We start from the raw sequence: 13781 nt of genomic DNA, 5'->3' as shown, positions 1-13781 counted from the left end.
TTGGTGATATCGTATACCATTATTACGCCTAAAATAGAACGAGTGTACCAATATATTATTTTGTATATTTTTGTACAATTAAATTAATAATTAATATAATTTAAAAATTAACATTTTCCATATCCGTGCTTATTACAAAAGACTTTTGTATGTTAAAAAAAATACTCTTTAAGATAATTAACACTGTGTGTATTAATATTTTTGCACATACCTCAATATACCTTCTAAAATAAATTATGGGTATTATAATTTTATTTATATATATTAACTAAATTGGAAAAATACTGAAAAACATAAAATAAATTATAAATAATAAATTATTTTAAAAAATTGAAAGAAAAGAAAATTTGAATTTTTTTTGGTCGTCTAATATGTTATAATGGTAATTGTAGTAATAATGAGCGGCTGTAGGGAGCAGCAGTGGAGAAGAAGACGGAGACGCCGAGTGGAGAGCTGCCATAGATTCTGTAGCTTCCGTCGCCATCTTTAGCAAACCAGAATCCTGCAGCAGTGAACACGAAGAACAAGGAATTCGCAAATCCCAAAAGATCAAACACTACCAAATTAAGGTATAACTTTGTTCACACCGATGCATCAAATATTATTTGCGGAAAATAAAAAGAAAAATGGAAGTTTGGCATAGCACGGATCCCAGTCGTGCTACAATGCCAGGAGTATCACTAAGCTGAGTTCGTTCACGTCTTTATTTGACGATACGGTTAACAAGAAAATCTAAAAATAGCATTTTTAGGATATATTTTTTACCCATTGCCTTATTTTAATGAGAATGTCGTTCAAGTGTTTGATTCTTGTTTTGGTTCTATGAGAATGGACATAAACCTTTTATTTCCCTCAGTGTTTGCGAGTGGAAAGCAATAGCATTATGGACAAGATCCTCGTGCATATTTAGTTAAAAACAGCACGTTTGATAGTGTTTCATTCAATCAAATATTTATTATTGCTTTTTTGAAATATTTTTAGATCCACCTCAGAGGTTTAATATAATCTTCATGGCTTCATCACCTTGAAGTCTCGTTGTTATTTACGTCGTGATACCAAGAGATCACCGATGTTTTCTTGAAGATTGCAGGGGAGTGATTTTTTTCGATGTGTAAGATATTTCCAATTTTGCTTAATATTATGATTCCAAGATAATTTATATAATTCAGCTGTTTTGTCCGGTCTTAATAAACTACTAATATTAATTATGGGTATGACTTCTGAGTAACATTTCAAAATTTGTTGAAAATTGTGGTCGCCCGTTTCTCAAAAATGTTTGAATATTGTTGCCATCTATAATTATACCATGGAACCCTTAGAAAATGCATCTTTACGGTGTGCCAAATTGCATAACTCTCTTTATATAGTTATGCCTTTGGCGTCTCTTTGTCTATCTATGTTACAGAAAGTTACTGGATGAGATATTATATAAGACTCTCGAAGTGGTGGCAATTACAACTCATAATACTCCGGACAAAATTTCCACTCCGAATGATGCATGCTGGAGTTCGACTTTTTAAAAATGCTCCTCCTGGGATAGTTTTTTTATCACATAGGTAAAGAGCTGCCTGATAATAAATTCTGCTGTTGGTTTCTGCTCACGTTTCATTACAGTACCTTAAATTTGTCTACCTAGAGATGCTTACTGGCTAATCTATGAAGTGCACCCCTTGATCATTTTCTTTTAGGAATTGTGAATTGTTTTTGTCGTTGTTAACTTGTGTTTGATATTAGAAGTTGTTTGTGTGACCAGATGAGCTTCATGGACCCCAAAAAAAACCAAAAATTCTCCCTTGAGAAGAGCTCAATGAAAAATCAAAGAAGGTGAGCTTTCTCTGATTTGGCAACAATTTTCAGAAGTTCGCTTCCCCCAAAGACCAAAAGTTTGAGCTCAATAGAAATTTTGACAACAAAAGGTTTTTGTTTTAACATGCCTTGTTGTATGTAGATCTGAAACCGAAAAAATATGTCCAGAATAATTATCCAACGTATACAAGTTCATGTGGTTTAGTATTGGGTAAGAAAGGCCCATAAAATTACCTACCCCTAATACCATCTTAATCAAATATGAAGGGGATTGTGCAGTAGGGTCTTGAACTTTTACATTCTAGAGTTTTATATATTTTGGAATCATTTTTTTCCCGAAAGCTCAAATTTTCGGGAGGTCGTGAAAACAATTAATCGATGCTTTACAACAAGTAACAGCCCAACTCCAGGTGAAAATTTTCATTTTGTTCGGCCTATTTTTTTCATTATTTTTTTGTATTTCAAGAAGCAACTGCAGTCTGCGGTTGTCGATGGGGATGATATTGTTATCGCATCAAGGGTTTTGCATGCCGGAAGTCGGCCTAAACTTGAAGCTAGAGAAGCAGCAGCTAAGGCAGCCACAAAAAGAGAGGAAGAACGGGTAGCAGAGCTGAAAAGGATTAGAGGAGAAAGATGGCTTCCATTGGTAACCAGGGAGATGAGAGGGAACGCCCAAAATGGGAGATAGCATACTTTAATGGTCGCAGTACCCAGTCCCTCTTCAAGATTTTTCCTAACGAGGTTTTGGAATGAGAAAATAATGTTGAAGCTTATGCCATGCTAAAGTTTGGTTCAAGTATTCTTGTAATTCATTAAACCAAAGCAGGCTTTCATGATTGTTGTGTCGACACAACTATAGTTATACAAAATGTAAATGAGAGACACCATTTGTGAAGGGGTTCTAATTTAGGATAAAACTGAATAAAGTTAAAGAAAGTCGTGGGATGTAAGCTTTTTGACTTTATATGCAACTGATGTTTCTCGTGGTTATTCATCACATTCTCCTCCATCTTCAACCTAATTTAAGATGTTGAGTGTTGAATAGCGTCCATGACATTCTTTTCCTTTTGCTCTTACTTCAGTTCTAAGCATTCAGAAATCGTGGCTCAGGTGGTAGATTAAGCTGCTTAGCCTTTTACAAGGGCGGGGTTGCTAGCCAAGCTGTGGATCGTCCGGAGCACAGCATAGGAAATGTAGGTAGTTGGCAAGATTATTGTTCTGCTGCCATTTTCATGCTATGAGCTCCTTTGCTAGATCGTTCATCATGGCTGTTATGGTTTGTGTTCTAACTATGACTGAAGTGGAATGGGTGTCGATTTTCTCAGATATTCTCTCGTTTTCACTTCAAGTAAGCACCCTGAATCTGAACATGGACCTATTGATGGATTATCTTTATTTTAAAAAATATATCCAAATTTTATTTGTTAAATATAAGTCTATTCCAACCTCTTCCTGTGTGTGTTGTGAGCCTAATCCTCTCGATTGAGAAAAATAAGCTACTTAAAACAACAAAAAATGCTGGGGTAAACATGATTGTTAATTGAGTATGATGAAAAAAATAGATACAATTTTGGCATTCAACTTAAAGGACAGTAGACATGATTGTTAATTGAGTAATCTCGTGATCACAATTAATGAGTCATGAGGAGTCACTCACTCGTATCATTTTCGATAATAATTGCATGATTCAAGAACTGGAAACCGAACCACGAAGCTGACAGCCGTATCTAACTGCATCTCCTTTTCAAGAATTTAGTGCAGAAAGCGACGCTCCTTTGCAATTAGCTGCTTGAGCAATGCAGAGCTCGACTCATGCATTAACTTACATGGACTAAACTCGTGCCCAACTCACAAATCATTTAAAGCTATGTATATATCTTTGAAGATGAGGTTTGGAAAAAGATTTTATAGAAAATGAACTCCTCAAGATGTCAAGATGGTCCTTGGGATGAATCAAACCGTCAATTCAAGTAAACAAAAACAGTTTTGTGGTTTATGCACACTGAATTCACACAAGGCTGGTCTAAATTAACCTACAACTGCCATTACCAGATTTCTTACACAGAAGAATTAGAACGAGAACGCCTGTGAAAAGCTTGATCCTTTCTTATGATAACAATTTCCTCGTTTCCACCATCTCCATTACCTGAATTTTCAGCATTTCCTCCGAATTTCAGAGAACCTTTAGTGTCACACTTCTTCTTGGAAACCAAACTCTGTAAGCGAAATGCACTCTTCAATCCATGCATTAATCTCTGACGGAGATTCTTTTCGACACTTCGAGCCCCCTCAGACGACTCCTCTGATGAAGAAGACCCTTCTGCCCCGATTCTACTCCCGACATTTCGAACACTTGACGCAGATATGGAACCAATTTGTCCCCTATCCACCTTGTTTCCCTCCGAACTGAAACGAAAACTGGCAGACCGACCCGAATTAATAATATTCATATTCTCCGCATCACTCAACAGCTGCCTCATGCCACTCAGCTCTTTCTCCAAGAACCGGATCCTCGAAGTTGTCGTGCTCATTGCGTTCTTGAGCTGAGTCACTTGGCGGAGTGCCACATCGCGTTTAAGGATGGCGCCAAGCGTGACTGGGTCTTTTGGTTGGCGACTTTTATGGGTTTGGTTGGATAAGATGGAGCGCCGAGTGTTCAGCTGCTCGACGAACATGGCTTGGACGACGAATCTGAGCGGCATTCTGGGATTCTGGACTGCGTGCATGAGGACTCGGTGGGATAGGATGCTACAGTCTATGTAGTTGCACATCCGGGTTTTCTGGTCCTCCGATACTGTTCTATCCTTCTCCTGCGTGGTAAACTACTAGCTCAAGCTCGGGACTTCTCATTGAGTCAATTGAAATTTGTTTCACTGTTTCTCGAGAGGAATTAGAACTAAATATTCTTTAAAAATAAAAATAAATTATTGTAACTGTACCTTGATATAAAGGTCAATGATTGTGTAAAGAAGATCGTGACTTTCAGTCAAGCGTTGACTCATGGACTCCAAAACCAACTGCAAATCCTCAACATGCAATCTAGTAACGTGATCCAAACATGCTCCTTCGCCGTCAACTTCACCGATCAAACTCAACGCCTCAATGCATCTGCTAACAAGAGCCGCCGCCATCTCCACCTCCGGAAGCAGCGGAAAGCATGACCGCAACACGATGGAGGCGTACTCTTTGTTAACGGCAACAGCACGGCAGAAATAGGCTTCCGTTTTCTGCTGCAAATTCTCGTCCATCGGGCCGTAAACCTCCGTCATCTCCAGCATATCCGCGGCGGTACGCAGTGCGGCGACGTTGAACGGCGTTATGGCTATGTAAGATCCGTAACAGAAGTCCGTTACCAAGGCGAAGCATTCAGGCGTTATGTTTAACGGCGGATTGAGGGTTATTTCCGTCAATTTGCTGAGCTGCCGTTTCAAGTAGCCACTCCTCAGCATCAGGACTCGCTGCCATCGGGGAAGTAAAGAGTAAATATGGCGCATTTAATTCGATATACGACAATTCATGGCACACTTATTTAGGTTAACGAATCAATTTTTTCTACGTTATTAATTTAATCTGCATAGGGTTATTTATTTATTTATACAACTCTAATTTATATTAAATTAATATAAAATTTTACGTAAATAAACTTGGTGAATAATTTCACCTTTACATCATGTCATAAATTCAATATATGTCAAATAATAAATAAACGGAAGGACAGATTTCAAATCTGCAATATAAATTCATTGAAGTTGTTTAAAAAATTTTGACTTTTAAAATTCAAAATGTTTCCCTTCATTTAGTTAATTTATTAATTAATAAATATAATGTAGCATAAAAAATTTTCATCACAAATTCAAATAAATCCATCTAAACACAACCTCAAAAGATAACAATGATTGGATTCATTACAATTTAACCTCAAAAAAATTACTCCTTTTTTTAATAATGGCTCTTGTTTTAAGCCATAAAAACAAACCTTATGGAGGCGGAAAGAAGAATCCTGGACATGTATGACTACATCCGGATGCTGATTCACCCTATCGAATGACCTGAGACAAAAACAAAACACAGAAAACAAAAACAAAAAATCTAACAAATCATCGAAAAGTGAGGCTCAAGAAGTGAAAGGCATAAATTTTTCGTTGTTTTGACTTTGTTTTACCAAGGTTTCTGGGTAGAAACATGTAGGATAGGCGAAGGGGTAGTTTCCTGTGAAGGCATCGTCGAATCCGCATCGTCATCTTCATCTTCTTCTTCATATATAGTTCCCACAATTCCCAACTCATTCCAACCCCTCAACCCCGCTTCCATCGTCTCTCTTGAAGAATACTTACATAAAATATATATGTATATATATAGAGAGAGATTTTGATAACAGAATGTATTTTTGAAGGGTTTATGAGAGAGCGTGAAGAAGATATTGAGCGCCTGTTTGGTTTAGATTAGGGAGCTGGGGTTGGTACATTAATTGATGGGCATGTGAAGAATCATAAATGCTGCGTTTTGTGCTACATTTCATTCATTCACATTGTATATATACATCCATATTCTGGGGGGAAACCAGAACAAACCCCACCCAACCCCCCCCCCCCACCCCACCCCACCCCCCCACCATGATCTAGTAGTAAAGTAGATAAGATAGTTATAGCAAAGGTACCAAATGTAAGTGTGTGTGTCTATATCTATATCTATATATATATATATATATATATATATATATATATATATATATATATATGGTGAACAGAGTAAAAAATCGAATTATTCAACTGATATTATATTCGTCATAAAGACCTTCACGGGAAAATCGAATGCTATATCAATTGGCTATTAATCAAGAGGCCATCCATTTTGGGAGATTTTTCTATAGTAGATAAATTAATTAACAGATTATATTTTTAAATTCCCCTTTTTAAAGCATTTGGTGTGTATACGTACATCATTTATCAAATATATGTACGTATATGATCGATGCATATATAAAATAAATACATCATTTAAAATAAATTGGCACGCATGTTTGTTCTCTCCTCTCTGTTCTTTTACTTTACAAATAATAAACATTTCATCGATTTTTTATATTTTTTTTAAAAAAAAATAAAATTTCGTCCAAATTATTGGAGTAGTCATTTTCTACATCAGATAAGGCATATCGATAATGCAGCGAGCAATGCAATTAAGCCATGCAAATCTTTTATTGAACTTTTCTTAATAAATACATTTATGCATGAATTTATAGATAATTTTAAGTTTCACGTGTTAGCTTAATAGTAGCATTTGAACAATTACAATTTTATTATTCACAAAAAAAATTGTGAATATGTACAATCTTTTATTAACTAAAAAAATAAACAAACAAAGTTTTAAGGTTTACAATGACAAGCTTCGTTTTTTTTGTCGATTTAAATTGAAATTTGAACCTTGTAAGTATGATAATAGGTGTGTCATATGATGAATCACATGTTATTTAAAACTTTTCCTAATACTGTTCAAAAATGTATTTATGTTTATATTTAATTCAATAAACATAGATAAATAAATTAATTTCAAACTGAAAAATAAACCTAGTTCCCGAAAAATCCAGGATCCGAAAACAAGTTAATTATAGATTTTATTGGGCATCAAATTAGTATTAACATAAGCCCAAAAAAAAAGGTTTTCCTCTAAATTTTTGTATATACAACAATCCAAATAACTCGTAAATATGTTTGAATCTTTTGATCAAGCTCGAATCCGAGTTATGATTCAATCCGAACTCAACCAAAAAAATTAAATTTTTTGAGTTTTGGATCAAGGTCGAGCTCAAATATATATCGTGTTTTCAAAATAACGAGACAATATAATTTTTAAGTTATTATCTTGAATATATTGGTTTTATTATTTAATTATATTATAAATATTTGTAAATATCATTTTTTACAATGAAATGACACACACACACACACACATTGAAGAACACGTTAAAATTACATCATTTTGGGCCCAAAAATTAGCCCAATATTAATTAACAAAACAAACTGGACCAAACCATTTAGGCCCAGAAGAAACTTTAACCTTGTAAGCTATAATTGAGCCCGCGATATAAAAATCAAACCCTATCCATTTCTACCCTTCATCAGCAGCTGCTCACGCGGGAGAGCCAGAGAAGAAGCGCCTAACGATGAAATTCAATCCCCGAGTGTCTTCCTCGCGGCGTAAGAGCCGAAAGGCTCACTTCTCTGCGCCATCCAGTCTACGCCGTGTTATCATGAGTGCGCCGCTCTCCGGAGACCTCAGAACCAAGCACAACGTACGGTCCATGCCTGTCCGCAAGGACGACGAAGTTCAGGTTGTACGTGGCACCTACAAGGGTCGCGAGGGTAAAGTTGTCCAGGTCTACCGTAAGAAATGGGTAATCCACGTGGAGCGGATCACCCGTGAGAAGGTAAACGGATCTACCGTCAACGTCGGAATTCATCCTTCGAAGGTTGTTATTACCAAGCTACGCATCGACAAGGATCGCAAGTCGCTCCTCGATCGCAAGGCAAAGGGACGCGCCGCCGCCGATAAGGATAAGGGCACTAAGTTCACAGCTGAGGATGTTATGCAAACCATCGATTAATAGGTGAATCCGTTAATGTTTTTTTTCTATTTTATTATGTTTTAATTTAATTGTTGGATTTAATCTTTGAGTAATGATTACATATCATTACAAGTAAACAAGTTAAATGAGATTTCCAATGCCTTTTTAAACATTTGGTGAGCTCAGTTGGCTTTCCATGGATGTTTTCTCAGTTTTTTTAACGTGAATGTTTTCTCATTTGCTCAATTGATATTCAACTTACGATTCTTCAAAGTACACGCCAAAGCCCCCCAATGCGAATCACCTTGACTCTACTACACGCTAGGTGCTGTGGGAAAGAGGTTTCGGGGTTCTGGTTCCATGGCGTTTGTTGTTCAAATCGAATAAAATATTAAGAACTTGATTATCATTGTTTTTTCTATGAATTATCCTTTAAATTTTACAAACTTCAGTTCCATGTCATCTTAAAATATTTTATCTTAATTTTGGAGTTAATTACACGTGTGAAATAGGAACAATGTCTCAAGTTTCGTTGGCATTCCACAAATACATTAATTGGGATGGATTTTTTACCCATGGTTTGCAATATGTAGGACTGGTGCCTCACTATTTTGTTCTACTCACCACTTTTAAACTAAATACCTGAATAGCAGGGAAGATTGTGATCATTTTATCACATGCATTTCTCTCACTGAACCCTTTCTATTAGTCTCGATAAATAGTACCCGTCTGTTTGTGATGCCTCGTAGTTGCACGCCCAAAATTTCAAACAAGTATGCGTATAGGCGGTAATGGGAAATTCGAATTTAATACGAGATCGGAATTAAACACGGAAATAGAGAAGAGACAAAGATCCCATGAATCAGGCATAGGGGGCAAAACGAAAATATGAACTCAGATGCGGTAATGGGAGATTGTAATGTAATACGAGATCGGAATTAAACACGGGAAATAGGGAAGAAACAAAGATCCGATGAATTAGGCATAGGGGCAAAACGAAAATTGGAAACTCAGATGGTGGAATCGCATTTTTTTTCTATCATTGAATCTTGTGGTTGGTAGAGTTGGAAAATACTGGACACGGCGAAGGCAAACGCGATGTGGTCAAAATTAAGAAAAATAGACAAACTGGAAAAGCGCACCTCCCATGCATGCATAGAGAGTTGATGGAAACTGAAACGAAGAAATACACGCATTTCCTCGGTATGAGTAAAATTTAACCACAAAATGAGTTCTACGTGCACCGAAGAACTCTAAAGAATATTTCATATAAAAAACCCTCGACAAGAATCACGAAGGAGGTATATCTGTAAACAGTTGAATGCAACTGATTATTCTGCGTTTCCTTCCAGCGCAACTTCCACATAAAAGAAGCAGCATACTTCGGTAAGATGTTCTCAAGGCTTCAGAGCCAGTGATAAACCAAATCTTGGAGTTCTATCCAAAGACTTGGTGTCAAATTCACTGGATACAGTCACCAATGATTTGCGAATGAACTCATGCTGCAAAACGGTACCCAATTTGCCATGATTGTTAAACTTCAATTTCAGAAGAGTCAGGCTGTCAATGGCGTAGGATCCTCCAAATGTAATTGTGTTCTCATTCGTTGAGAATTTTCTGGCAATCTCTCCCACAGCAGCACTCTTCTTCAACTGATCGATGTAGTGTACGTACGATGCCTTTATGGTGTCTCCTTTGTCACTCCTATCAAGAATTGAACAAGGGTCTAAATCTTTCATCTTAAAAGAATATGACAGCAAGTCAGCAAGAGAGTGTTTTTAATCTAATATATGTTTTGGATGATATAACGATGTTTGGACTTACAGAAGTATTGAAGCACAAGAATCGGGTTTATTCAGAGAGATGCCAGCTGTGTATTTTGTTAAATTACCAGAAGTGGTGTCATAACCAACCTCAGCACCCAAAGCAACCATGGGGGTACCGAGGGTCAATGAAACATCAATTGGAGGGGTTTGATTCATACCAACAGCTGCAGTGAGGGATGCATGAGGGTGGAAGTACTGAATTTCCAGCTGCAGAAGCAAAATGTAAAAGTGCGTGAGATAAAGAAGGCCAGGGAGAGATTAAAAATGTTCAGAAAATATAAAGAATATATACCTTGCCGGATTCATAATTGGGATATTTTAGGATGGCAATGGTCCTCGATGAGGGGACGATATCAGAAAAAGTCAGAGTTGCTGCAATCTGTGTAAAGAAGGGGGAGTATATGAATGACAATGGGATAAGCATGTTTCGATGAGATAAAGATTTAAGGATCCAACATTTGACTCCGTGTCGACTTTGACATCAGCAAAGATATTGTTATACTTGTATTGTGCTGCCACATCGCCAGAGGAGTAGCCCCCTTTATTCACAGTGGACGTTGTCAAGGCCTATATATTCAGGAAATACTAGTAAAAAAAAGTGCAGTACGAGGATTAAAAAAACAACATATGGAGACAGCAGTTGGCTGTTGAGGAAGGTAGGACATTGACAAACAAGCTGACAGGTAACTCAAACCATTAAATATTGAGTAGCTAACACGAATACCCAAAGCAAATACATAATAAAAAAAAATGGTCATTAAGTTAACGGGGAAAAGTATTTTACTATCATTCGAGGTAAAGCAGTCTGAGGGACTAGCAGAGCATACCCTTGTACTTCAGACTGAATTATTTTTAACTATCTCTGACAGAAACTAAAGAGACTTGTTACGGCTATACATTGACATCCAAGTTATTCCAACAGCTTGAGTAGTATCCCAACACAACAAGAGCCTTAACATGCTTTCGTCATCTCTGCGCCAGAAACAAAATATGTGCATGAACTAAATTACAACAGCTCCCCAACAAAACAAGTGTCCTCTCAAGAGTCCAAGGGTTCATTGTCAATTATATTGCCAATAATTTCAACCAAAATCTTTTCTCATCTATACCTTCTAACATTTCTCCCCAACTTTTGTAAGTACCCGCAATTTCATTTTCTTCCTTCTAATCTCAATTCTTTCATAGATTATACACTTTAAAAATACCCAAATAAACCGGCAGACTGTTGTAGATTTCTATTGAAAACATAAGACACCGGATGTTATTGAGAAACTTGGCACATGCAATAAACAAAAGAATTCAAAAGCAAAAAGCCAAAAACACATGCATTTTTTTTTTTGCAACGGATTCCTTTCTCTTTTCATAAAGTATCGAAGATACATCAATTTCCGATAACTGGTCATATATTCAAAACAAGGAACCATTTAAACTACAATGTAAAGTAAATGGGCTTCTGCAGCAATAGACAACACATTTTCAATCATAGGTTCATCTTAAGTAATAGATGATTGTTTTAACCTTTTAATCCAATTTATGCTAGGTATTAATGTCAAATATAACTATTCGATACCAGTACTGGTAGAGCCAAGTTTCATTCGAAAGTACGAACTTATTTCGTTTGCATCTTGAAATAACACCCGATAAAAATTCATAACATGTCACCACTCTCCAAGCTGAGATAGCGCCTGTTGTTTCCATCTAGTCTACATCCATCACAGATTACCACAATTGCATGAAGACACTAGAACATACTAAACCAGAGATCCTAATCTCTGTTGAAGCCAACGCAAGCTGACGAAAAAACATACTACAGAAATCAAAAGGAAAAATGTCAAAAGACACAAGTACTGAAGCTCATTCAATCAACACGGATAAATGAACTACTCAAGCAACAACTGAAAAGCATAAAAAAAAATTCATTAGCAGTCATGCGAAGAAACAAAACAACAATAAACTAAGTGCAGTAGTTGTTGAGTAATTTAATTAGACTACTAAACGCATATGTCAAAAGCCAATCGACAAGAATCAAGCAAGTATAGAAGAGAGTAAATATTCCAAAAACCACAAATAAAAAAGAAATCATAAAATTGAAAAGTATTAAATCATGACACGACGTTTTCCGAATAATCAAATAGTAATAGAAACCACACACAAATATATATCATAATATCCCTGAATAATCAAATAATAATAGAAACCACACACATAAATTTATCATAATATCCATACAAACACCATTAATTAATGCTTTGGAAAACAAAAGGAGAGCAAAATCGCACCACTCCGGATTCAGTGCAGGTGGATACAGAGAATTTGTGATCGGAAAAGTAGTCCTTCGTCAGCAGATCTACAAATGAAAACGTAAATAAGTAAATACAAAATATCTTAAAAATTAAACGACAGATACTAAATTAAATTTAGATCGAACATTTACCTTTGGCTTTCTTTCCAATATCTGAGAAGATTCCTGGTCCCTTGTTCATTTTGAAGCTCGAAATTTAGAGAAACAGAAACACCACTCAACACGAAATGATAGCTAAAGAAAAGAAGGATTTGTCTTTTGGACCGTTGATTTAGAATACCGCGATCTGGTGGTATTCGTCAAGGTTGGGCCATGTTCATGGATGACAGTTCTGGGGCCTGTGCAAAAATCCGAGACGGACCAGTTCGGGGACTATTTTTGAATTCGGAGATTTTTTTTAAAAAAATTCTCAAAATAGTTCAGAACGATAGGAGAATATTATCTTTATTTTTTTTAACTCATCTCAATAATAATAATAATAATAATAATAATAATAGTAATTTCGATGATTTCTCGAATCATTTCTATCATGCTCCAATACTATTTTTGAAATGAGAAAGTGGACATAAATATGGATTTAATTTCCAAATACTCGGGTTCGTAGATTCCCCAAATCCGAAAGAAGCGGGTTTATGTTAAAATTAAACTTTTTGAAAATTCATAATCTATTTGTTTTACTAATTATTTGATTTATTTAAAAATTAAATAAATTTTATGAGTGTGTGTACGCGGTCTACATATAGTGTGTAACATTTATGTACTAAACTTTTTATTATTATGTTTAAGGAAATAAAATTATAATCCGAAATTTGTTAGAGATAATAGTTGAAGCAATATCGTGATACAATTTATTATCAAGAAAATAAAAAATCTAAAATCTTTAGTTGAGTTCACTGGGCATTTGGATAATGATTGACGATCCCAAATTCATCAAAATTTAAGGTTCATGGATTTGTATTATTTTATGTATATGCGTTTATATTGGTAATTTTAAAAAAAATCAATCTTTATAGTGCATTATACTAAATCAAATATATATCAATTTAAGTACACTTTGAATAGACTCAACTCAACATATATATTTTTCTAAATAAATTAAGCAACGTGGTTTAGATTTGACCTCAAGCATAAGCTTTTTATTTTAGATTAGAGTAGGTCTTTTGTGAGACAGTCCTACGAATATTTATATATGAGATTGGTTAACTCTATCGATATTCACAATGAAAAGTAATACTCTTAACATAAAAAATAATATTTTTTCATGAATGATCTAAATAAGATACAT

The 13781-nt window shown here is 35.5% G+C and overlaps 3 protein-coding genes and 1 long non-coding RNA gene across 4 annotated transcripts; 2 read left to right on the top strand and 2 right to left on the bottom strand.

Moving 5' to 3' along the window:
- Positions 1–403: 403 nt before the first annotated feature.
- Positions 404–2544, top strand: LOC140838256 (uncharacterized). The gene is made up of 2 exons (XR_012119560.1): positions 404–569; positions 982–2544. It is a non-coding gene; the product is annotated as an uncharacterized lncRNA (long non-coding RNA).
- Positions 2545–3755: 1211 nt separating this feature from the next.
- LOC140838254 (BTB/POZ domain-containing protein At3g49900-like) lies at positions 3756–6299 on the bottom strand. Its single transcript, XM_073204421.1, has 4 exons — positions 5969–6299; positions 5783–5855; positions 4746–5264; positions 3756–4616 (listed from the first exon to the last, which is right to left on the bottom strand). Exons 1-4 carry the CDS (start codon positions 6115–6117, stop codon positions 3864–3866), a joined length of 1494 nt encoding a protein of 497 aa, XP_073060522.1. The 5' UTR covers positions 6118–6299; the 3' UTR covers positions 3756–3863.
- Positions 6300–7904: 1605 nt separating this feature from the next.
- LOC140838253 (large ribosomal subunit protein uL24z-like) lies at positions 7905–8863 on the top strand. Its single transcript, XM_073204420.1, has one exon. The coding sequence runs from the start codon at positions 7967–7969 to the stop codon at positions 8405–8407; it is 441 nt and encodes a 146-aa protein (XP_073060521.1). The 5' UTR covers positions 7905–7966; the 3' UTR covers positions 8408–8863.
- A 631-nt stretch (positions 8864–9494) lies between these two features.
- LOC140838252 (mitochondrial outer membrane protein porin 2) lies at positions 9495–12845 on the bottom strand. Its single transcript, XM_073204419.1, has 6 exons — positions 12629–12845; positions 12474–12541; positions 10651–10761; positions 10487–10573; positions 10193–10401; positions 9495–10072 (listed from the first exon to the last, which is right to left on the bottom strand). Exons 1-6 carry the CDS (start codon positions 12675–12677, stop codon positions 9766–9768), a joined length of 831 nt encoding a protein of 276 aa, XP_073060520.1. The 5' UTR covers positions 12678–12845; the 3' UTR covers positions 9495–9765.
- Positions 12846–13781: the final 936 nt, after the last annotated feature.

The sequence above is a fragment of the Primulina eburnea genome, chromosome 8 (assembly GCF_022965805.1).
Source record: "Primulina eburnea isolate SZY01 chromosome 8, ASM2296580v1, whole genome shotgun sequence".
Lineage (NCBI taxonomy): Eukaryota > Viridiplantae > Streptophyta > Magnoliopsida > Lamiales > Gesneriaceae > Primulina > Primulina eburnea.
Note: the sequence above shows the minus strand (reverse complement) of the source record. Positions and strands in the feature narration are given on the sequence as shown.

Bases quoted from the DNA above. Each gene is read 5' to 3' on its own strand.
- LOC140838254 (XM_073204421.1), bottom strand. From the start codon at position 6,117: ATGGAAGCGGGGTTGAGGGGTTGGAATGAGTTGGGAATTGTGGGAACT. The intron at 5,856-5,968 runs GTAAAACAAAGT...TTTTTGTCTCAG, and splicing joins GTTTCTACCCAGAAACCTTG to GTCATTCGATAGGGTGAATC. The intron at 4,617-4,745 runs GTACAGTTACAA...TTTACCACGCAG, and splicing joins TCATTGACCTTTATATCAAG to GAGAAGGATAGAACAGTATC.
- LOC140838252 (XM_073204419.1), bottom strand. From the start codon at position 12,677: ATGAACAAGGGACCAGGAATCTTCTCAGATATTGGAAAGAAAGCCAAA. The intron at 10,574-10,650 runs GTTGGATCCTTA...TTCTTTACACAG, and splicing joins AAGTCGACACGGAGTCAAAT to ATTGCAGCAACTCTGACTTT. The intron at 10,402-10,486 runs GTATATATTCTT...TTGCTTCTGCAG, and splicing joins CCAATTATGAATCCGGCAAG to CTGGAAATTCAGTACTTCCA.
- LOC140838253 (XM_073204420.1), top strand. From the start codon at position 7,967: ATGAAATTCAATCCCCGAGTGTCTTCCTCGCGGCGTAAGAGCCGAAAG.